At 38.7% G+C, this 23839-nt stretch overlaps 1 protein-coding gene across 3 annotated transcripts in view; it reads right to left on the bottom strand.

The window, feature by feature from the left end:
- PUS10 (pseudouridine synthase 10) overlaps positions 1–23839 on the bottom strand; it is a 30508-nt gene that overhangs the window by 5743 nt on the left and 926 nt on the right. For 2 of the 3 annotated variants that reach the window (XM_054180066.1, XM_054180064.1), the window contains exons 2-12: positions 23084–23220; positions 21287–21550; positions 19675–19761; positions 14979–15013; positions 12692–12803; positions 10954–11015; positions 8427–8472; positions 5646–5710; positions 4572–4657; positions 1927–2052; positions 513–569 (exon numbers count right to left, since the gene is read on the bottom strand). In XM_054180066.1, coding sequence (XP_054036041.1) covers positions 513–569; positions 1927–2052; positions 4572–4657; positions 5646–5710; positions 8427–8472; positions 10954–11015; positions 12692–12803; positions 14979–15013; positions 19675–19761; positions 21287–21550; positions 23084–23209 — 1066 coding nt within the window. In that variant the 5' untranslated portion in view covers positions 23210–23220. The remainder of the gene's footprint in view (positions 1–512; positions 570–1926; positions 2053–4571; positions 4658–5645; positions 5711–8426; positions 8473–10953; positions 11016–12691; positions 12804–14978; positions 15014–19674; positions 19762–21286; positions 21551–23083; positions 23221–23839) is intronic. The other variant, XM_054180067.1, reaches the window with a different exon arrangement.

Raw genomic sequence — 23839 nt, forward strand, 5'->3', positions numbered from 1 at the left:
AGCTGCACTTTTGTGCTCAGGGCCAGGGATGATCCCCAGTATGAGCAATGCCAAGGACTACACTACAAATCAGACAGCAACTGAAACACATCATTGTTAATTTTCTTCCTCCTTTGGCCATAGTAGCTTCAGCATCTTAGAAAGCAGCTGACATTTATAAAGGACCCAAATTCAAGGAGAAAGTAAGGCTTTCACACTCACCAGTGACAGTGAGGCAAAGCAGAAGGATCCAAAAGAAAGCAAGGTAGGAATCAAGTCTGCTCTAAATGGCTTAAAAACAGAAGATGAATATGCATGTTGGCAGCCAAGGCCACCGAGAAAAAGCTCCTCTTTCAGTGAAACTGTTCGGTCTTCAGGAATAAATGCAGAAATATCACTGAAATGCTTCAGAGAGAAAATTTCTAGCATGCCTTGTTACATAATTTTGCACTTCACATTCAGCAAGATCTGTTAGGGTAGCTTTGGTTAACCATTTTGTTTCTGTGTTTCACAAGTAATGTTCCAAGCCTTACCATTGCCTAGTGTTCTTACATCCACATCTTCTCTTCCAGAGGAAGAAAAATTAAAGCCTGTAAGAGATTTGAACAAGGCAGGTGAAATTTTATTTTACATTTTTAGTAATCTCTACAGCTTTTAAAAGGTGAAATATTTTCCTTCTAACCTTGTTTGCAAATCTGTTTCAAAGAGCCTGCACATCTTAACAAAAGAGGAAGAAAATTCAAGTCCAAACTCAAAAGTAAAGTCTGTGTGTTTTTTTCCTTCTCATCTCTCAAGCCACAACAATATACTGTTGGGTAGTTTCCTTCACACCCTTTCTACCTTTAAGCTTTGTCTGAAGGAGGAATGGGGGAAACAAACCCCATACTAGATATAATTTATCAGCTCTCTTCCATCTCTGTCTCTGAAAAACTGATGATTTCAGAATTTCTTCTACCATTCTTCTACAGAATGCATAAAGATTTCCTCAGGTTTTATTCTCTCTCATTCCTCTGGTCACACTACCAGAATTTTCTTAGTTGGGAATGCTCCAGACCCTTAATCATTTTAACAACCCTTTGCTGGACTCACTTTGTTATGTCCATGTCTTTCTTGTACTGGGGAGCTCAGAACTGGACCCAGTACTCCAGATGTGTCTCCCCAATGCTGAGGAAAAGACAAGGATCATCTCCCTTGGCCTACTGGCAATGGTATCACTATTCTTTTATCTCATAGCACTACTGCACATACATTTCTGGTTGCCACCTGTGGTAATTCTGCAGGCTGAAATCAGGAGTGACTTAGCACCTGGCCTAAACACAAAGTTTGAGGATTTCCCCAGTGCTTAGATCAACACATCCACTGGGAGGAGGGAGGAGATGAGGGGAAAGTAGTTGCTCTTTCCAAACTAATATTTAATGCAATTTTTCCTTGGGCTTTCTCTGTCTCCAGTTGCACATCTAGTAGATGACAAATGTTGGGCAGTGATTCTTTTATCTGGGTAGTCCCCGGATAAGCATTCAGCTTGTGGAAATTCATGCACTGAAGAAAATAAATTAATCAAGGTAAGAAAGATGAAGGGGTCAAAGGCTAAACAGGTATGTAATGCCCATGACAAAACCTTCTTTTAACGGGTCCCTTTACAAATTACCAACTGTTGAGAAGTATGACTTGGCAAAAATACCACCAGATACAACCACAACATTTGTGTCACTAGATCAACTGAGAAGATATTGTAATAGGCTAAAAGACACTGCATAAAACAAAATAGTCATCTAATTAGTCAGAGATCATAGCTAAAGAAAGTTTACAAGCTTTATCCCTAGGAGAGGGGTAAAGGAAAAACGTGTTTTTTCCATCAGACTTTTGTATTAAGTGAGTAGTTACTAAAAGAAAATATTCTAGTAATGATGAAAAATCTATATGGTAAATGAGCTTCTGGATACTTACTATCTGCTTTGAATTCTGCCATTAGATGCTCTGAAATCAGCTCTTCCACTGAAGAGTCCAGCTTCCGCTCTCCATCAATAATCCAGGGAGTCTGAGGTAAATTCCTTGAATATTTGTTGTATCTTCCTGTAAAAAACAAGTTGCCTGGAATAATTCTAAAGCGATGGACAAAAGCTCCAGTATTGCACAGCACACCACATTTGACTTTCACAGGAGCCTTCTGAAAATAAATTTACAGTCTCGTTTTATGGCAAGAACATTGCAGCAAAAGTATGAAACACATGGTGCAGCAGCTATGAGTTTCAGTATCCAAGACGGCCAGCTTAAGGCTAGACTTGGGAGAGCCTACTGCTGCATTCAAACCCTCAGGTATAACCACAGAAACAAAACTGCATATAGCTGGACACAAATGGGAATAAACCCAAAGGTTCAAATGCCTACTCTGAGTCAACTGAATTCTGGATGGAAAAAGCTGGGGGTTTTTTGAAATCAGAACATGGTCTTGAACCAGCCTCCTGTACGCCAAACTAGCGCATAGGTGTCCCAAGGAAAGCAGCTCCCACACTCTCCTCTATCAAGTAGTTCATATTTCAATCTAAATTCTATGCTTGTCTGAACATTTAACTCAATAAATCCATACTAGAATCCATTAGCTTATACAAAGAAAACCATGAGAGCAAAATGTCTTAATAATAAAGTAATGTGAACTTCCAAAACCTTGAAAAGTTGCCATGTAAAGGGATTGCCATCCTCTGATTCCAGTCATGGACTTGTGTTATATCTCCTGTGACATGAGGACTGCTATAACCAAGGAGTCTGACACAGATGACCATGATGAGCTTTCTTATTGACAGGTTTTATGTGAAAATATGCACAAAACAAGGAACTCTTTCATAAAGGACAGTGAGTAACCCCCTTACACAAACATGTTCCAATCTGAAACCTTGCCTACAGAAGAGAAAAAAAGGAGTTCAAAGGAGTCATGCATATTACACCACGCCTCTGTCATCTCAATTTTGGGGGTTTTCAGTATCATATTTTCCTATTTCTAACAATGTTTCCTCCTTGCATTTTGATCTGCAGAAAAACCTACACAAATAAGTGGGGAGACTTAGTAATACTGTTTCACTGGGGCAAATACTGAAAGTGCTATGACTAATCACTCAGAAATCAGGTTCACTCTACTAAATTCTCTTCCCATAAAACTGAGAAAGGAAAACAACATTTTTTTTTTCCTTTTCAACTCCCCATTCTAATAATTGCAGCTTTTAATGTGAACGAGAGTGGGTAAAAAAAAGAAACCAACAAAACAAACAGATGGTGTTTTGGGGTTTGACAGCTTCTCCTGAACCTTTAAAAAAAATAATCTGGGGGATGGAAGGGCTGAGTGACCACTTAGCACCAAAGATAATGTCAGGAGGGCAATACCAGCTCTGAAACAGTACTTGCAAATTAAGATCCCATCTCATTTAACAATAGCAAAACAACTGCACTGTGCTCTAGACAGTCTGTTCTGGATTGAATTCTTCAAAAATTCGAGACAACATTCTGCCTCTTTGTTTGTTGAGGTTATTTTGGTTGGAGCAACCTATAAACCAGAAATCCCCAAATCAGTATTAAACCTAACCCTCTGTCTCTCTCCAGACAGATGAATTCTGATGACACCGTCCAACAAAGCAACCTAAAATAAACCGGTGTGTTTAGAAAAGGCTAACAGGCACTGGGTATCTTGGATTCATGAAAATGTACTTCTAGCTGTAATTAGAAATAATTACTACATTGCTGTAAAACAGGTATGTGTAGAACATCATGCCATGAGAACACTGGCTTTTGCCTTTTTTTCCTATTAATTTTGTGTTTTCCTTGATTCAGGATTTGTACTGTCTTTTTAATGCTGGATTTAAACTGTAGGGTTTGAAAACAATAATCTGTTTGCATGTATTTAAACCAACAGTTGTTTACACACAGGACTGGGGGAATGATAGATAATCTTGCAGGCAGGTGATACAAGAGTGTGACAAAACTCAGTGACACCAAGGTATTGCTGCATTACCTGTCTCAGCTAATTATTTCAGATGCTATTCTGGTTTGGAGGGAGGAATTGGAAAGAGCTAAGCTTTCAAGAAATTAACCTTTATTAATCCCATTAGGACTGGCAGTTTAGGATGGAATAATAAGCAGATAAATCCAGATGGTGAAACCTTCTGAATCCAGATCAAAACCCAAGCCAGTGAAAAGCACTGCTGGGAGCTTAAGTGCCTTTCTCAAAACACCTGCTTGTTGTAAGGGGACACATCACAACTGCAAGATTTGCAGGGATAAAGGTTTTCTGAAGGAGAGAGCACGCTTAGACTACAGGGCACAATTCTTCGTTTCATAAACTGCTTCTGGGTAAGCCCCCTCAATGAACAGGGGCACAAAGGAAGTTTTTTATATCTTCACATCACCCTGTGCTATCTCTAGAAGACAGAACTACTCCACCTCTCAAAACAAAAGAAAATCAATGGCAAGATTAGAACAGATTTGTTTCTTTGCTCCTTAAATCTTAATTACGGGAATCAACAAATTGCAAGAATCTACTGGGTGTCTTGGCAGTATTATAGAAGTACAAGACAACACAGCAGCAAATAAATGGATCACTTTACCAGCCACAAAAATAGCACCATTATTGCACTGAATTTCCAGCACATCACAGAAGTTCTTTGGTGAACTTGGGGGACAGGAAAAATGCCTGTATAAAAAAGATAATTAAACATTACTAGCAACACCAAGACACGATTGGAATAGTAATAATGGCATGAAAGATGACGTGTATGTCAGTTACACAAAACACAGCTAGAGTATATGTTCACATTAAAAGTCAGAGCACCAAGAAATGGATAAACACCAAGCAAACCAATTGCAAATACTTCTGTCAATCTATCATCGAACCTTACCCAAGTCTAATGCTCCAATTAACACTCTGCCGTGACAAGCAGTACAATGCCATAGCAATCCTGAAACTAAATCCAGCAGGAAAACCACCTTTAGGATCTACCACTAAACCTTTGCTTGGAAGAGAAAGTTTCTCAATGTCCTCTCAGTGCCTGTGACTTTTACCACATTACAGCCCTTCTTGTTTTCTTATAACTCAGTTCCCACCCTTTTGGAAAGATGGGACAAAGTCTTTCTTGGAAAGAGAAGCTTGTCTTAGAAACTCTTAAGGTTCAAAACACAGAAGAAGGTTCCACAATTTCTAAATCTCTTCTGTGGTTTTTGGGATATACATAAAGATTTTTGAATGTAAATGACTGGCAGTGTATCAACAAAGTGTTTTCACTTCTAACCATCCTAAATCCCATGCCAGTCCAGAGATCTGCCAAAAGGTGAGGTACTGCCAAAAGCACAAAGCAGAACTGCAGCTCTCTGACCCTCAGTTTCTTCTCTGTGCTGCTCCTGGGATAATAAACTTATGAAGCACTTTGAATAATGGGAAAAACACCACCATTTGTGTTACATCCAATTTTCCATCTTCCGTGCCTTAACTCAAACATTTTGAGATTACTCTGTAATGAAAAGATCTGGAATGCTATTCTGTTACCAGAAGAATAGAAAACACAACACAATTAACCAGTAAATGTATAGATATCTTACCACTACTCATCTACCTAGTATTTTGCTCCTTATCCTAATTCTGTGCAAAAACACAAGACTAAGAACTAGTTTCAGTATATACTTACTTGAGAAAATCCTCTTCTTTTATCTTCTCTAGGGCTTTTAAAACTGCCATTCTGGTGAAAACAGACTGCACAGTGAAACAAAAAAAACAAGTCAAGAACTGTGTGAAGGTAAGAAAGACTATGCCTAAGGAAGACACAAAAAACAAAGCCTAAAATATACACACTGTACTTCTCACAAAGCAAATTTTTTTCACTTGTGTTTTCTAATACCTACAAGCAACTCTGTATCAGCAAGAACTCACTGTGATCTTAACCCTAATTTTAATAGGGCAACCAAGAGCAATAGGTAATTTTGCCAAAATCTATTCAAGCAACTTTACTCACAACATGAAAGCAATGCAACCAACACAGCTGACAGTTTAAAACATAACACCCTCCAAGCATACCCTGGTGCTGCTGTTGAGAAGCAAAGCTAAGGCAGAAAACAGAATTTAGCTTCCTCCCACAGGTGAAACCAGCATTTTAACAGGTGAGGTGGAATCCTACTTTAGGAAGGCTGAGGACAGTAGATGGTTTCTAAATGAACCTTCTAATCATAGCATGGTCAGCTATGAGATCGAATCATATTGCCCAGGGTTTTATCCAGTAAGGTCTTGAAATCCTCTCAGGATGAAGCCTGCACACCCTCTCTGCGTAGCTTGCTCCACTATCCAACTGTCCTCATGATAAAAGGATTTTTATTGTATGTACTCCAAACCTCTCATTTCAACTTATTTCCACTATCTCTCCTCCTTGCACCCTGCACTGTGAAGAACAGCCTGGCTCCCTGTTCTCAATAATCTCTCTCTTGGTACTAAGGGGAGATTTAGCTAGGTCCTCCTGAAAACCTTCTCTTCTCCAATCTCAAGAAGTTCAGGTTCCTCAGCACCCCCTCCTCAAGCATGTGCTCCAACCCCCTGACTGTCTTGATGGCCAACTGCTGAATTTCCAATTTAATGCTGTATTTTTTGAAAAGTAGATTTGGGAATTGGAAAAAAAACACTTGGAAAATACTGGGTCACTGTTTGGGACAACTCAAATCTTTGCAAGCTCCTGGATGCCTCCAGGGAAGCTGCTCTTTCTCCTTTCTAAACATAAATTAAACACAGTAGCATTTCCCTTCCTTATAGAACAGATGAGCTGGAAAATCCTTACACCAGCAGTTAAGTTTAAACAACTATCTACAACAGCCGACACAGAAATTTTTACTTGGAAATTAGTTTTTATACTACTACTCTGATTAACACAGCCCTTGAAGCTTCAAGCACAGCTTCTTTGTAAGGATGAACCTCCACAGGTGTTATTTTTTCCTTTAGATTCCTCTGAATCTTGTTGCCTGTGTGGTTTTAACAGACAGGCCCTGTTAGTTTAGATCCTTATGTGAGACTTTCCCCCTTTCTAAAGGAAAGCATTGCAGCAAGTAGTGAGTTATAGCAATACAATCCTTCTAAAACAAGACTTGCATTTGTTGGCCAGGTGGAGTAGAGTAGGCAAGATTCTGGGGTCAGACTCCCTCTACCAAATGTTGGTAGACTCTTCACCAAAAAAATAAAAGGCCTTGCACAGGCTTCTGACAGAAGTTACTTTTCTCCTTCTGATCACACCAACTATTGTACTTGTATTGGTTTCTCTCCAACCATTTTTTTCATTCTTACATGTCCTCTTTCCCATCAATGATTGTGTGTGGGCTCAGGGTCTGCAATAACTGACAAGGTCCTTCCTCCCCTCCTCCAGAGGCAGACATGATAAAAACATCCTGCATGTATTGTGTCTTTTATTCAGATCAGAGGACGTGAAAACTGCAGTGTGGTCATTTCTCTTTTGGCTGCGGAACCTCATCTTCATGATGTGACTTTATCTGAAATGTTTTATCCACAGAGAGCTTGAGGAACATCTTTTATGCTACTTCTAATGCATGACAATCAAATTCCCCAGATCTTAAGGAAGGTATTTCCAGAGAACAGTCTTAAAATTATGGCCTTTAGACAGTCTGGAAAATTAATAGAATAGAATAGAATAGAATAAACCAGGTTGGAAGAGACCTTCGAGATCATCGTGTCCATCCTATCACCCAACACTACCCAATCAACTAAACCATGCAACCAAGCATCCTGTCAAGCCTCGCCCTGAACACCCCCAGCGACGGCAACCCCACCACCTCCTCAGGCAGCCCATTCCAGTGGGCAATCACTCTCTCTGTGTAAAACTTCCTCCTAACCTCCAGCCTAAACCTCCCCTGATGCAGCCTGAGACTGTGTCCTCTTGTTCTGGTACTGGTTGCCTGGGAGAAGAGACCAACCTCCGCCTGACTACAACCCCCCTTCAGGTAGTTGTACAGAGCAATAAGGTCACCCCTGAGTCTCCTCCTCTCCAGACTAAGCAACCCCAGCTCCCTCAGTCTCTCCTCATAGGGCTTGTGCTCCAAGCAACCTTGTTGCCCTTCTCTGGACACGCTCCAGCAAGTCAACCTCCTTCCTAAACTGAGGGGCCCAGAACTGGACACAGTACTCGAGGTGCAGCCTAACCAGTGCAGTGTACAGGGGCAGAATGACCTCCCTGCTCCTGCTGGCCACACTGTTCCTGATGCAGGCGCACCAAGCTCTTCGTTTTCCTCAGCACATAAACATCAAGTGAGTAAAAAAGACAAGCTTTACTTTCAGATAACCAAAACCTAGAGAGATTATTGCTGAAGGAACACCAGACATTAAACAGTGACTGAATACCTGTCTAAGTTCTTCATTGTAGTTACCGCTGGGAGATTCTGAATGTTAGAGAAGAAATACAACAATGATGAGATCCTACCTGTTTGTTCTTTGCTGGTTTGAAACAGTCTGGACAGGCTGTGGCTCTAAATACAGAAATGAAAATTAGCTGCTGCTCTTTCAGAAAAAGAAATGAACAGATTTATTAAGTACAGCATGTACATGGTCTTTGTATCAATGTATCCAGTATCTCACTTCCACAGCTTAACAGTGAATAGATTTTAAAATGAATGTTTTCCTAAACCTCAAGCGACAGAAGGTGTGCATTGCTCAATCTAGAAAGACATCATGTGTAAGCTTCTTTTCCTCTGATCAAGACAAATGTGTCTCAGCTTTGAGATGAGTTGAAAAAGTGAACAAGAAATTTAGCTTTTTGGTTCTTTCCAATCCTTCTCACTAAAGGTCATGATTAATTTTTAAGTTCTGTGCAAGGTTTGCTAACATTTGACATCTGTGCTTGCTGCTCTTAGACAATGTACATGACAAACTAGAGATTCAAACTGCTGCTTCTGGATAGCAAAATTCTATTTACTACAGAAAAAGTAACTCCAGGTGTTCAATACCATTTTTGCTTTGCCTCTTCAAAAGGAAATTATTGTTTGTCTAACAAAAGTGAAAGCCAAGTCAGTGAAATACCTTTTCTGAGTACTGTGGAGGAAGCTGCTGTTCCAATTAGTGGATTACTATGTATGCAGTTAGAGATGATTTCTAGCCTACAATACAATTTATCATTTCTTGCTGGTGCCTTTCAAAGCCTCTGTAACTACTTTAGACTACAAAGAAGCAGGTCCATAAAAACAACTTGCCTGGCCAGTTTGTGACACAAAGCATTGCAAATTCCCTCTTCCAGAGTTTCAGTATCACCTTACCTTTAAATATAAATCTCCATATACAAACTAACAAGAGAGCCAAATCAATCTTCCATGTCAAACCAAAGGGTCATTTTAGCACGCCTTCTACACAGAATTGTGTAAGAATGGCTTGAGACAGGATAAATGGCAGATGCCATACTTGGAAATCCCAGCCAAAAGAGCACCTGGGGGACTTCACCAGGTTAGGAAAATGTTCTGCTTGGCTTCCACAAAAAACATGACTTCCATTACCCAAGCTTTGAGACCTGCCTAATTTACCATATTTACATTGAAACAGAACCATTGCCTCAGAATACACCCAGAGCCAGCCATTCGCATATGCAAAATGCCTTGACACCTAAGAAACTACTACGTAATTACATTTGGTAATTAGGTAAGATGTTGTTAAATGTTTAAAACCTTAATTGCTGTGTAAGTTTGTTACAAAGAGAAGGCAAATAAAGGGATATTGTCAGGTCACATGGAATAAACCTGAGTAGTTGGAATGTAGAATGGAACGTCTTCACAACTTTCACTTCTACAACTATTCCCACTGGAGGGCTAACATTGGCACCACAAAAAGGATGGAAGGATGAGCTGAAAATAAGAGTTGTGAAGTTTCAGAGAAAGACAGAGCACTACCAAAACGAGAAGTGATCAAGTAAAATGCAACAGGTAAGAATAAAAGGACGCAGGATCCAGAAACACTTGAGTTTCAACAAGATTATTAGTACTATTAGTTAGAATTATAGCTTGGCCCTACCACTTTCTTCCCCTTTCACCCAGTCTTGAAGAAGCTGGACAGGAAAGATGTTCTGAAAACACTGGTAATCTGTTCTTCCTAATACCTGGTCTGTCACCAAACATACATTCCCTCATCAGCTGTCAAAGGCCAAGGTGGCAAACTGGGCATTCTAACAAAGATCACAAATTGACAGAAGGGGTAAAATCAGGGAAATATATAATGGTTGGAAAGGAAATCTCTAGTCTCAAGAAATTAATTCCCTGTGCATCAAAAAAGCCTATGCCAAGCCTCCTTCTATGCTAAAATTTATCCTGCAGTAAGAGCACAAGTGATGAAACTGAGAGAAACTTACGTTTTCTGGGAAGCATCAGCAAACAGGAAGAGTGAAGCTAATTATTCAGCTAGATTTTGAGAAATCACATTAAATGGCAGCTAAATTCACAGAAATATTTTGCTTCTTCGTGTTTACCAGACGCTCAACTGGGCCAGGCCAAAAACTGCACAGCAGCCAGGAAACGTCTGTTTGTTTTAATAAACCAGTGAAGTTGGATTAACTCACTCAAAAGCCTTCCCTCCCACTCATGTCTCCTGTAAGAGCAGGAAAGCCTAGGCATGACCTCAAAAGATTCCCCCACCTGCAATTACATAGTTTGAATTTATTCTTTAAAAATTATATGGCTATATTCAAGAGGGTAGTGAGTTTAAAAGGGCAGAAATTGAACTTCTCTGAATATTCTCCTTCCAGCTCAAACCAGAATTCTGGATGATTTTGTTTACTGGCTTTAATGCATAGAATCAACCAGAGATGGTGTAACTTTAAGCTCTGCAGTTCTACCTGAATATGAGGAAGTTCAGATACAGGTTCCATTCTAGTTTATAAACACTGCGTATTCTCATCTGTAGCAAATTCAAACCAACCATGTTACACAGTATTTAGATGAAGATCTTTTGTTATTTATATAAAAACTTACAGGAAATGGCACTCCTCGTCTGTTTCTGGATGAGCAAAGACCACACTAACTTCAAACAAACTCTAAATTTAAAAGAAGACATAAAAAAGAACAAGGTGGTAACAGTTTCTTAAACAAATAGGGAGGATATTTTCAAGCATCCTTATTGTAGTAGTAAGAAAACAGTAAAAAGACAAAAGAGGAAGTAACCCGTTTATTCTACAACATCCTCTAAAGGCACTAAAAGATTCGCCATAACAGCATTTGCATTTCTGAAGTAACCAAAGATTATCTGAGAGTGCTTCAAAGACCTGAGTGACCTACGCATGATAGATACTGGCCCCATTCTGCACAGGGGGAACTGAGTCAGAGACAACGCACGCTCAAAGCCTATTAGGGTCACTAAACTTCACAAACCTTCTGGGAGAGCAGTGCATAGCATGGAATCAAGATAAAAACCCTGTAGTAGTCACCACTGTAAAATTTTTTTTAGGGGCTTCATTTGCAATGACTGGATGGCCTTGGGGCAAAGAAAGCCAACATGTCCTAGTGGATTGACAGCTAGACCAGAAACTCTAGTGTAATCTCAATTCTACCCCCAATTCCCTCCTTGGCCTTGGGCAAACAACACTCATTACTTCTGTTATTCAGATACCAGAATACCTCAAGAGGGCTATTGAAAAGATTGGCTAATATTCAAGTGCCTTGTAGATAAAAAGCATCAGACAAGTAACTTTTATGGTACAATGATGTCTGGAGTGGCTCAGTGCCAAGTGTTGTAGAGCCTTGCTAACTTGGTATGTAAGTTTGTTTCTTCTTGGTTCATCTTCACTGTAACTGAGCATTTGTTTCTTCACTAAGGTAAAAAAAAGGATGCTTTCAATTAGCACTCCTGGGAAAAGACAATCTGTAATTATTACAGAAGCTGACAAATCCATGTAAAGACTAAGTGAGTCCTGGGGTCAGTCCTGTGAGTGATGACAAGTAAAAACTGCAGACTGCCTTGTCCTTGGCATAAATTTTAGCCATGTTTACAGAGATTTTACAATCAAGATGATGGTGTTTCTGAATTTATTTGGCAACATCTCAATGTCATGTTCAATCAATGAATTTCAGAAACATTACAGAGAATGTTAGTCAGAAGCTGAAAGCTCGAAATAGGGTGTGAAAAAAAAAACCATTTCAATCGCCTACTTACAGGTATTGCAGGTTCCAACATACCTATCTCTAGCATTCATCAAAGTGAAAAAGGACAAGCCTTTCCTCTTTCAGTGTGTTTCAGCAATTTATTTTAATCCCTAGAATTTAACACACTAATGACCTAAAGGATTTATCTCCTAGAACAATAACAGCGTTGGCAGCAACAGGAGAGCAAAGCAGAAAAGTGCTCCTCAGCCTCTGAAGAACAGAGATCCTCAAAAATGTCAAAACTGAGTATGGCTCATTGATAAAAGGAGGGATGGCAGCCCAAAAGCAAGAGCTTTAGCAGAAGGCCACAATGGTTGCAGAAGATGCAAATATCTATGTGTAGAAAAATGAAGATTGGACCACTCAGTTTGAAATTTGGGAGATCTTTGGTTAAAAGAACTTCCCCCCTCCAATGACTATCACAGCAATGCTTATCTGCTAATAAGGGCTAAAAAGTATGATTATTTTCCCCTTCATATACATAATTGTAAAAATATATACACACAAACAAACACATATAAAAGGAGGGAGAAGAAACAGGAAAAAAAGTATTTTCTTATTTATACAACACCTTTCCATCAGCAGGAACACCCAACTCTTCTGACAGCTGGGGATGAATAATCCACTTATAAGCTTCTTTCAGCTGAACAATGTCATCCTTTGACAAGGAAAGCCCCAGATTTCTGAATCACAAAGAAATAGTAACTTGCACAGAAGTCTGATAAATACAGATACATGACATACAATGTTTCTAGACAAACTCAAGTAACTCGTGCCAGGTAAACAAGCACTCCATGAATATAAAAAGGACAGAAGGTACTAAGCATATAGACCATGGCATGAAAAAAATGAAAGGCTGTTCCAAGACCTTGTATTACAGAACTGAATCTTTGTATTAAATTAACAAAGTGTTAAAGAAACATTAGGTCAGACTAGGATTCTAAGTCAGGTACTTCCCAATAAACACCTGAGAGTCTGGCAGGGAGTAGATGAAGGTGTAGCTACTACAGGCAGCTCAAGCACAGGTAGGACTATGTTGCCTCCTCCCTGCCTTTGGATCTGCATTTCTGCCAGAATTTGTATGCTGACACTACACAGCTATTTGCTAAGGAGCCTCCTAGTTTCCACCCTGAGTAGTATCTTGCTTTGCCCTGATTCTATTTGCCAGTGTTTCTTTCACTAACATTTAAACAGATTCTTTTTTTCTTCTATAAAAGAACATGCACTGAAGGAACTCGTGCCACAGCTTTGTGGTAGATCAAAAGTTGCAAAAAGCCTGGAGCAGAGCAGAGAGAGATGCATAAAAACTATTCATTTAAAAAAAAAATAAAAATCTTAGGCTTCTTTTTATTGTTAAGGCAATCCACTCCTTCATTAAAGGAGGGCATGAACTCCAGTGGGCACAAATTCCTAACAGGAAAAGCAAGCCCAGGTGACAGCTTCAGCTGACCTTGCTGGGACAGGTACAAGATCAGGCCTCAACTCCTGTGTCTTTGCCTACAGAAGAAGTTAAAAGGTATGGATGTTTGTAAGGATGCCAGCATACAATTTCGTATCACTCTTTTCAAACTTACAGAGCAAAGCACATGTCCTCTTCAAATGGCACCAATGGTAGGATAAGTGGGCAATATTTGCCCTAAAGGGCTTCATCTTCTTTCCAGCAATTTAATGAAATAACTGCTTTTGAATCAGTCTCAACAGAGGAAGTGATTCACCATAATTTAGTCTAGCTTTCTATGAATATCCTGAAATGGTACTTCCAGCCAAGATGGCTTCCACCAAAAACTAGTTCAGTATCCTTAGCTAATTTTGAGACAAGTGGATTTCTTTCCTCTTGCCAACAAGGACAAAATGGCTCTAATACGTTCTCATTTGGCCAGGAGTGGAAATGTCCTGCAGCAGACAAAGAACCAAGTGTTTAAAATTATTTCAGGACACTGAGGTATGAAAAAAAGAAGAGACAAAACTAAGGTGTACCCACTGCACTAATATCTTTCTCTCTATTGATTTTTCACCGTTATTTGACCAACAATTTTCAGACACTATTAATGTAAGCTGAATTCAGTCACTATTAATGTAAGATACAGCAGGAAAAAAAAGGAAAGGTCTGCATTCCATTCTGTTGTCCATGTACAAGAAGATTCTGGCTCACAGATGGCATCATGGCACTTCTCAGGAACGTTAAGTTAATGCAGAGCTATATAACTGGACATACAGCCTGCATTACAAGTTGAAATGCCACATCCTAGCTATAATCACATTATGAGTCAAAAGAGATAAGAAACCCCATTTAAGGTCAAACTAGGTTAAAAAAAACCCAACACAAAACCAAACACAGAAACCAGCTGCCATCTTGTCCTTCATAAGCCTCAAATAAACTGGGCAAGGCTATAAACTCAACTTCTTGCCTGCTCAATATTTATATAGACAAATGATGTCTGTATGAAAGAGCTCTTGTCAGGCAGCAAAAGCTATGGACAATGAAAAACCCCTAACAAATAAAATGATAACCCATCTCAATTTTCATGTCTTCATTCTTAGATTTTAGAAGGCACAAAGCAAGTTAAAAACTTGGCCAAGGACATAGGAAGTAAGTCTACACATTCCACAATTGTTATCAGAAATACCTTTATATGAAACCAACTGTCGTGATCTCGAAAACATGGCATTAATTGCTTAGTTAAAATTTTCTCTTAACACACATGTCTCAGCAGGTCCACAGCATGATGTGGTTTCTCATCCTGCTTCATTATACTATGCTGAGATGCAGTTGTAGTAGCTCTCTTGTTTTTTTTCTCAATCTAGGGAACTCTTCAAAAGAAGTGGTATGAAGGTTGCCAAAACAAAAAATTACTCACCCCATTTCCTGTTTTACCAGCAGCCAAGCAGCACGCTATAGGTCACCAGCCATGTCCAGGAAGAAAAGAAGAGAGAGAAGAGAGACAGAGAGAGATAAACAACAACAAACAATTTGAGGTACTCTTAGCGAAAGGAAAAAGGTTCTAAAAACCTCAGGACAAGAAGGATTTTAATTTAGTTTTTGCTTTAGAAGTGGAAAAGTAGAATTGTTTGGTTTCACTTGTAAGACATCACTTTGTAATTCACCTCAAATCCTATCTGGCCTCAAAAAAAACAGATCAACCTGCATTAAACACACTTTGAAAATTGTTATTAACATTATTAACTGGAAAAAGACCTTGAGGCCTAAATCAAGTGCAACTAGCAGTTATCTACCATACATAGAAGTGAAAAACAAAGTGTCTAAAGACATGGTATACGAAAACTGATTTGACATAAAAATTTTTAAAAGCCCCAAATCAGAACAAACAAATTCAATTATCATCCCTTACAGAAATGGGAAATGAAAGGACATAATTATGTTGAAAAAATTATTGCCTACTTTCAAGGAACTAATTCTAATTAAGAGGTCTGGAAACATGTATTGAAGAAGCATGTGATCATTTAATTGATATCAGAGGGAACCACATCATAGATCTCTTTTACATACTGATAGAGGAATGTGAATCAGAAAAAAATGTTTATTTTCCTTTCTTTGGTCCATCTCAAAGAATGAAGGAATCCTAAAACAGTGCTAGAAACAGGAGCGGCAAAGAAAGGTGGCAGAGAGACAACACAAACTTTGTTAGATACACACTACACAAAACTGCACCCTACTGAATAAAATAAATACAGTTGTATCCATGGAATCCTGTTTACTCAAATTCACTGTGATTCATTATCCTGCATATGTAGACAGCATGAATAAGATTGCTTCACAAAACACCATGAAGTATATTGTAATCCTGTTTGCATAATGACCTAGATGAAATCATAAATAAAAATAGTTTCCAATTGAAATTCCTTGAACATAATTCTGAACTGGAGAATATGACAACCATAGGACTGAGTCTAGATTTGCATTTGACAAATGTCAATTTAAAGTCTCACATACCTTGATTTAAAGCAAATACAGGTTTGGTACTCAGTAGGGTGGCCAATCTCACTCCTTTCCCCTGTTATATGGGGGTACAGTTACAAAACAGAGAAACCTTCTGCATCTAAGTAGCTATGCTAAAATGAGACCACATGTCAAATTTCAACTCCTCTCTCTTGACTTCAACATTGAAAGATAATTGAAGAAATTACTTTCTCCCCCTTCAGTTTAGAGCAAACAATAGACAAGGGTTCTGTGGGCACGGAAACCCACAGATCCCAAATTCCAAATCACATTCAGCCACAGAGCCAGCCAAATTTCTCCACTCCTATGCCTTCATTCCCCTGCTCTACCCTCTCCCAGCTGCACATGGAGCGAGGGATCAGATCCTTCTACTTCATAATTACTTTATGTTTGTGAAGTGGTTTGGAAATGAAAAATGCTCATTACAGAGCTCAAGCCTGCAGGGCAATGCTTAACAGCAACTATATTTCTGAAATATGCTATCTCAGGCACCATATTGATTACAAGCTGCAGGATATTATTCTAATGCTATCTGAGGGATCACAGTGGCAACAGTTGAAATACCATGTGCAATCCCAGCCACAGCATTTCTTCACTGCATTAGAGAAGAGCTTCAAGATGGGGAATTCCTTGATGAGGTGTACAGTCCTACAGGGAGTAATGACTACAGATGCTATTTGCATCAACGTCCTTGTAGCAAGTACCAGGATGATGGATCACAATTGAGACTCCAGACACAGCTAACAGTCAACCTTTTGAAGGGCATGACTCACTTCATATTCTAATATACTTGTCTGACATAAACTTGGGACTCTAGTATTTCTGATGTATTTTAATCAAATATCCTACTTGTGGAAAGAGGTGATAGCTTCTTTGCATTACAGATACAAACACTATGCAAATGTAAATTTTATGCCCCACTCCTCTTCAGCTCCTATTGTACATTTTAGACTTGGCAGGATGACAACTGTCATAATTAAATTAGTTGAAGGTAACATTAAAAGGCAGTTTCTGATTTTTTTTGTTGTTAAAAAAACCAGAGAAAAATCTGTGTGTCATACAAAAGGTCAGTGGGACAGAGGCCGTCTTTGGGGTGTCCTTGAACAGTGCAGTTCAAAGAACTAAAACCAGAATTTACCAGAAGACCTCTTTTCAACACAAAGCATTTTGAGATATTTTAACATATTAATTGATGCTTTTCTGTAACAGTAAAATAGGAACAGTTTTTATTGCTTTTACTGAAGTGTTAAATGGGTGGGTGGTAAATAAAGACCCATGATTCTAAGGAGGTTCTTTCTCCACCATCACCCTTTTTCATCCCCCCGGTTAGCACAGAGCTACACAAACAGCTGATTTAGCATTTGACAAGTTTGAAGGGATTGAACAGAAGAGGAAGCAAGAACTTCCTAATGCAGACTTACTCCTAGACAAACAAAAACTGTTTCCAAAGAGAACAGAGACAGTTTTGCAGCTTCCTACTCCCTCATCTTACTCCCTCTATTCATTTCCAGACAAACACCACAACTTTTATTCCCTTGGTTCTACCAAGCACTGCAGTATTGTTTGTTCACTTGAACATAAGGCCGAGACACCTTTACTGAAACAGATGGACAGGTTAAAAATTACATCTCATCCCTTTTATCAAACTAATAATTTATTGCACTTAGAAGACGTAGTTATTATAAAGACATAAATCTGGGTTTCTGCCAAATCCATTTGCCAAGTCAGTTTGCCCAGTCCAGAGTCTCAGTGTACTGTCATAATTTTAATCATCAAGAGGAACTCTCTGAAGCAAAACATTGTTTTGGCTTCCTTTTACAGGCAAGACTGCCTGAAAATCAGGAAGAAACACTTGCCCTGCTTCTTCAGATCAGTGTGAACTAGAACTGCAATGCAATACCACCCTCTACCGAGGTATTCTGGCAAAGACCCATGAGGAGGGTGAGGAAGAATAGCAACATCACATTTTTCTTTCCTTGCCTCCATCCTTAAATTAAATATGCTACAGAGAAAAACCCAAACACAACAAAGAAAAAAACCCAGTTACTTCTGAACTAGATAAACTATATATGTCAAGCTAAAGATACATAATGAAAAAGTATTAAGAGCCTGATAACATGGGAATTGCAGCTGGGACTCTAGCCAAAAGATTCTGTGCATCACTTTGGTATTTGCTCATTGAGAGTATAATGAAGAGAGTAAGTGAGATCTCAGTAACGACTGGCAAACACAGACTGGAAACGGACAAGGCTTATCTATAGTACCTTAAAAATAAGAAGGCTTTTCTTTTCTTAAGCAGTTAAACTTACACTGGGCATAAAGTTGGAGTAAGTTTGACCTACATTTGGAGTTTTACAGAGCATCATGGACACACACATGCGCATCCATAAACTCACCTAGCCTGATGGAGGTTTTTTGACACATGATGACCATAAATTCAAATGGGACTAAGGGCAGCTCACCCAGACAGAAAGCACAAAGCCTTTTTTCTGGTATTATGTTACCAGCTACAGTGGCAGCTGAAGCAAACACACCGACTATGCTAAACTTCAGACAGCAAGCAAAAAAACCCTACATTCAAGAAGATTGAGAATTAGAATGTATGTTAGCACAACACAGCCATGACACTGGCATTTTGCCCAAGATGCCAGAACTAATGGTACAAATCAACACTAAAAGTGTAGTAGATTATTTAACAATCAAACTGTGCATGGTGAGAAAAGACTGCACCACCAGTTTATATATAAATCTCAGACACTTCTTTCTGACATGTTTGCTTGATGCTTCTACTACCTCGTACCACAGCCAGTATCTACTGGGAAGATATACATGTTGCCCTTTAGAAGAGTATTTTTGCATCACTTTATATCAGAAAGCAGGGGAACATCATAAAACATCCTACAACTAAGCAAAAACTGTCACTTCATTAATCAAGTTACATTATACTTAGTATTCTCCCTCAATTAAAAAAACCAAAATAGTTACCAGGATTCTGCACTGCTCTGTATTATCATTATCCTCCTTAACTAAATTGCTGAAATGTAAACAATTTAAGTTTGATTAAAATTGCCAGCAGGATCATTAGTTTCCGAAATCTAGACTGTATAACTGGTAGTTTTACAAATCTAGACTTTCAACAGTGCCCAAGACAGGTGACTATTAAAATGTCCATTAAAATGCTGAACAGTTAAGGACTTTCTTCAAATTCCTTCATTTGTATTCTGCACCACCCTTTATTTCAGGAAAGGCACCAGCTGTGCAGTTCCTTCTCCGGGAAGAGTCACAAAGCAGAGCTGGCATCTGTACCAAAGGGAACAATACACCAAGGATTTTAAAAAACTCCTGTTAAATTTTCAGATGCAAAGTAACTCCTGGGCTAACTGAAAACTGAAGCAACTCAGACACGTTATTAATGAAAATAATACTGACCAATAAGGAAGAGGAGAGCAGACTTTGCTTCTGGCATGTGGTTTTTGGTTTTGTTTTGGTTTTTAAGCAATAGCAATTAAAAATCAAATCACCTCCAGCCTGTACATTCCTTAGTTACTTTCTTTAATACACATTTAAGTTATGAAGAAGTATCTGTAAACACTTACCTCCCTAACAGACAGCTGTGGTGGTAGTGACACAGAAAACACAAAACTAGTGAACTGGTAGTTGGCAGAACTAACCTTTTGGCACACCTGTAAGAGAAGGACTTCAACATTAAACCACAGCAATGGAACTGAGTTGATAATCTTTTAGGATTCAGGTGTCCAACATACACACCAGAGTAATCTCTTACAACTTACTGGAACATAAGCTTTTTGGTTCTGTTGAAAGACATTACTAACAAACTCTATTCTTATTGCTATGAAACAACCAAAATCGGTATTTTAAGGCTAAGAGCAATTGCATACAGAAATCTCAACATGACAAAATCATACCACAGTGACCAATGTCTAGACCAGCTGACTCAGAATGTCTTTTTTCATGGCAGTGATACAATTCTATGATAATAAAAATGTGTAAGATCCTGGGATAAGACAGGGGCAAACAGGTATCCACAGTATAATTTATGATCACTTTTCATCACACAAAAAATCATGTCTGTCACTGGAAATCAAGTAAGAACCCAAACATGTATCAAAGATTTTAAAACAGGCAAATGAGAGCTGATGGCTAGATGTCCCTACTGCATGTAAGATTAAACACACGTGAAGTGGTCCAAAGTATCAGTGATTTAAGTGAATGTTAAACATGAATGCTGAACTTTCAAGGTGAAATCAGTATCTCAGATATGCAAATCTCCTTATAAATTAATCAGGTTTTGGGGTGTCTTAACAAATGCTGTCACATGCTCCATTGCTACTCAAGAAAGCAACTCTGAAATAAGTCTTAGAAGTGGATTCTGTAAAAAGATATATACTCTGCCAATGGAAACAAACAAAAAAAGAAATATCATGCACTGCAACAAAACCTATATACTATGCTTTCTGTTTAGTTCCATTTCTAGATATATCCACATTATAAAACCAAATTTTTCTCTACTAAAACTCTGCTAATTATCTCAAAAGCAGGCATGGTTTATCTATCCAATATTTCTGCTTGTCACCTAAGCCATTTTATTGCTCTGAGATTATGTTTGCAACACTCATTATGGCCATATTCTCTCCTAAATTCTCCATTATCTACATTCTGTTGTATCACCCAAACATCTTCATCCTCTGTGGTTTTCTAAATAGTAGTACTCAGGCTATATTAGGAACATGTAGTTAAGCTGAAGAGCACAGCAGTTGATGCCACCTAAATTTCTCTTCATGTAAGAAAAGTGAAGAGAGGTCATCATTTACTGTGAGGTTTTCCCTGTAACCTAAACAGCTGAACTTCAGGTTGTCTTCTGAAATCATGTCAGAATGTTTCTTAGGAAAAGATGCTCCTAGAGGTCATTCCATTGCATCTGCAGTAGTTATATTATGACATTATGGGCAAAATACAGTCACACCAACAAATTACATTTCCCAAGTGTATGAGATGCACACATTGTTGACAAGCAGTTCATAGCTGAATGGCGCCATCTACATTTCAAATATTCAAAACAGGTTAAGTGTTTCAGATTGGTTTCCACTATTTTTTTCCTTAGTTGTTTAACTGTATAAAGTTCCTAATCACCAGCTCTATACTGTAGGCCCCAAGCTCCAGAAAAAGTACGTAACAACAGGTATTTACCCTTTTAACAAAGTCAGTCTCACAGAAATCCTGGAGAATTCCCAAGCACACATTGCAAACCTTCACAGCCAAGTTCTCCACTGCAGTATTTTCATCCTTAACCAATGGAATCTGATGGAGAGCTCCATTGTGGTTTGGATCATCAGGCCCTTCTGTGTGTTCAAGTCTGACTCTCTTAGAAGGTGGATCGACTACATCAAAACAATCTCTATCTTCTTTCCCTTGGTTATTTTTCAGAAATTCTTCTAAATCCTTCATCAAATCCTAATACAAACAGAGGAATCATATTGTTGTTGGTTCTGACTCTTTTCTCCAATGTTGTAGCAAGCGCTTACAAACACAGTTCTAAAAGGCAGGACCATTCCAGTTCAGCCTTAGTGCATGGCAACTAAGAGCTCAGAATTTATACCAAAAGACACAATATAAAAGCCCCAATCTGCACTTCTCTCAGTATGTTAGCCAGAGAAATTGCATTCTACTGAATAGACTTTTTATCACCCAAGAATGAACACATTTTATAGACCTGATTTGCAGAAATGCATTTGTCTTTGGCCCCATGACTATCAAATGAAAATAGATGTTTATTGCCTTTTTGTCATTTAGATTATGTTAGAATTTAATACCTCCAACTCCATTAGCCCAGATGACTAGGAAGACAATTGGCTAGTAAAAGAAAATGAGAGCAGATTCAGGTGAGGGTGAAATTAAATACACAGAGGAAGAACTCCATATTCAGAGAGAAGCCTACAAAAATTAAAGGATGTGCTGGTGAGGAGGGAATTACCTGCATACTTCTGAATTTTAGGAAGGATGAGAGAAAGAGGCAAGACATAGTTCAGAAAGAAAGAAAGACTTTTGAAAAGGTCTTTAGTAACAAAGACAGCAGTTATGGTGTCTTTGTTACTGAAGCAGAAGAAAACTCCAAAGAAAATTAGGTAGGGATGCAAAAGAATAAAAAATGGCATTTAGAATGAACAGTCTTCAAGTGATTGATAGAAAATGGAAAAGGACAAGGAAGAAAAAAGTTAAAAATTAATTATGGAGAGCCTAAACTTGGACAAAGCTAAAACAAGCAAGACAGACATGAAAAGTTGCAAGTGTAAAGGCATGGGATTAGGTCACATAAATGGAGACATTTACTTGGCCTACACAATGAAAGAGATCTCAAAAAACCAATATGGAGGAGGCACAAAGAGCCAAAAGCAAGTCGAAGATTGTCAAATATAAGTCAAAGGTAAGAATGATTGTGCACAGTTAAGAATAATGTGAAGAGTACTGAAATTCAGCACTAAGGTCTGCTACAAAGGATGTGTAATAATTGAAAAGGAACCTTAATCTGTGCTCAGCAATCCTTCTATTACATTGCTCTACTGATTTTGCTGAAAGAAGGATGCATGAGGCAAAAAGGTTTGGAGCATAGATGCTTTCCCCCCTGCATCAGCTGCATTAAAGGAAACAGAACAGAGGGAACTGTCATATCTGGTCTGCTTCAAAAGTGCTAGAGGCATGCTCTGCAGAAGCTAATGTGCCCTGAGTTCTGGTGTTTTAAGGGAATACATAGCAACTTTCACAGTCAAGCTTAACATTTAACCCACAACAATTGTTACATTCTGATTCTTGTGATTTCTCAGAATTACACAGTGTAGCAGCAGCCAGTTTTCATAACTCTTGCTGCAAAGCATTCTCCCCTGAGGCCAAGAGCACAAGACCATAACCAACCACCTTCTCTTCCAAAGTAGCACAAAGAACACTGCATTCCTATGTTCACACATTCTAATTAGGAATATGAAGAACAACCCTGTATGGATGCCTATAAAGTGTCTGTGATCCCACGCGGCAGAACCTCAAAATACACCGTGGGCAAGTGCCAGTGTTCAGTAACAGCTGAACAATCGGTCTGTCCTTTTCTGTTAGTGAAGACATGCTGGACAATTCTAAAATTAAAAAAAAAAAGAATATAAAAACACCATTCAGCAACTGAAAAATAAAAGGACTCACTTAACTACATTACATCACATTTAGAATCACTGCTTGTTTTGTTTTTTTTTTCCCTTTTCTTTTCTTTCCCCTGTAGGGAAAGTTTAGGATACACATTCGTCTTAAATCAAAGGCACAACAGAACCAAAAGACCAACCCAGAAAGAATGCTGACTTGGGGGAAAGTTTCTATGCTTCCTAGAAAAACCTGAAGAGTTCTGACAAAGCTATGCTGAGCTTTTAACCACTCTAGTCACCCAGAGCAGGGATAAACAGCTGTCACAGGAAAACACGTGTGCAGGGTATATACCTCTGCCTCCAGTTATTTCTGGTTTGGGGAATTAATTTGATCTACTGCCATTTGTCTGTTGCTAACAAATCTTTCCTCTAATCTTCTGGTGTCTCTGAAATTCTTTTGCCTCCACATCCTTTGGCAAGGAATTCCACATCACCTACCGATGAATGTACCACCTACCAATGAATGTACCACAAAATTTTGTTTTTAACATGGATCCTAGAAGCAATATTTGATATCCTCTTAGTTTTTGCATTGCAAGAGGTGGCGCAGAGGCAGGAT

The sequence above is a fragment of the Dryobates pubescens genome, chromosome 3, assembly GCF_014839835.1.
Source record: "Dryobates pubescens isolate bDryPub1 chromosome 3, bDryPub1.pri, whole genome shotgun sequence".
NCBI classification, from domain to species: Eukaryota; Metazoa; Chordata; class Aves; order Piciformes; family Picidae; genus Dryobates; species Dryobates pubescens.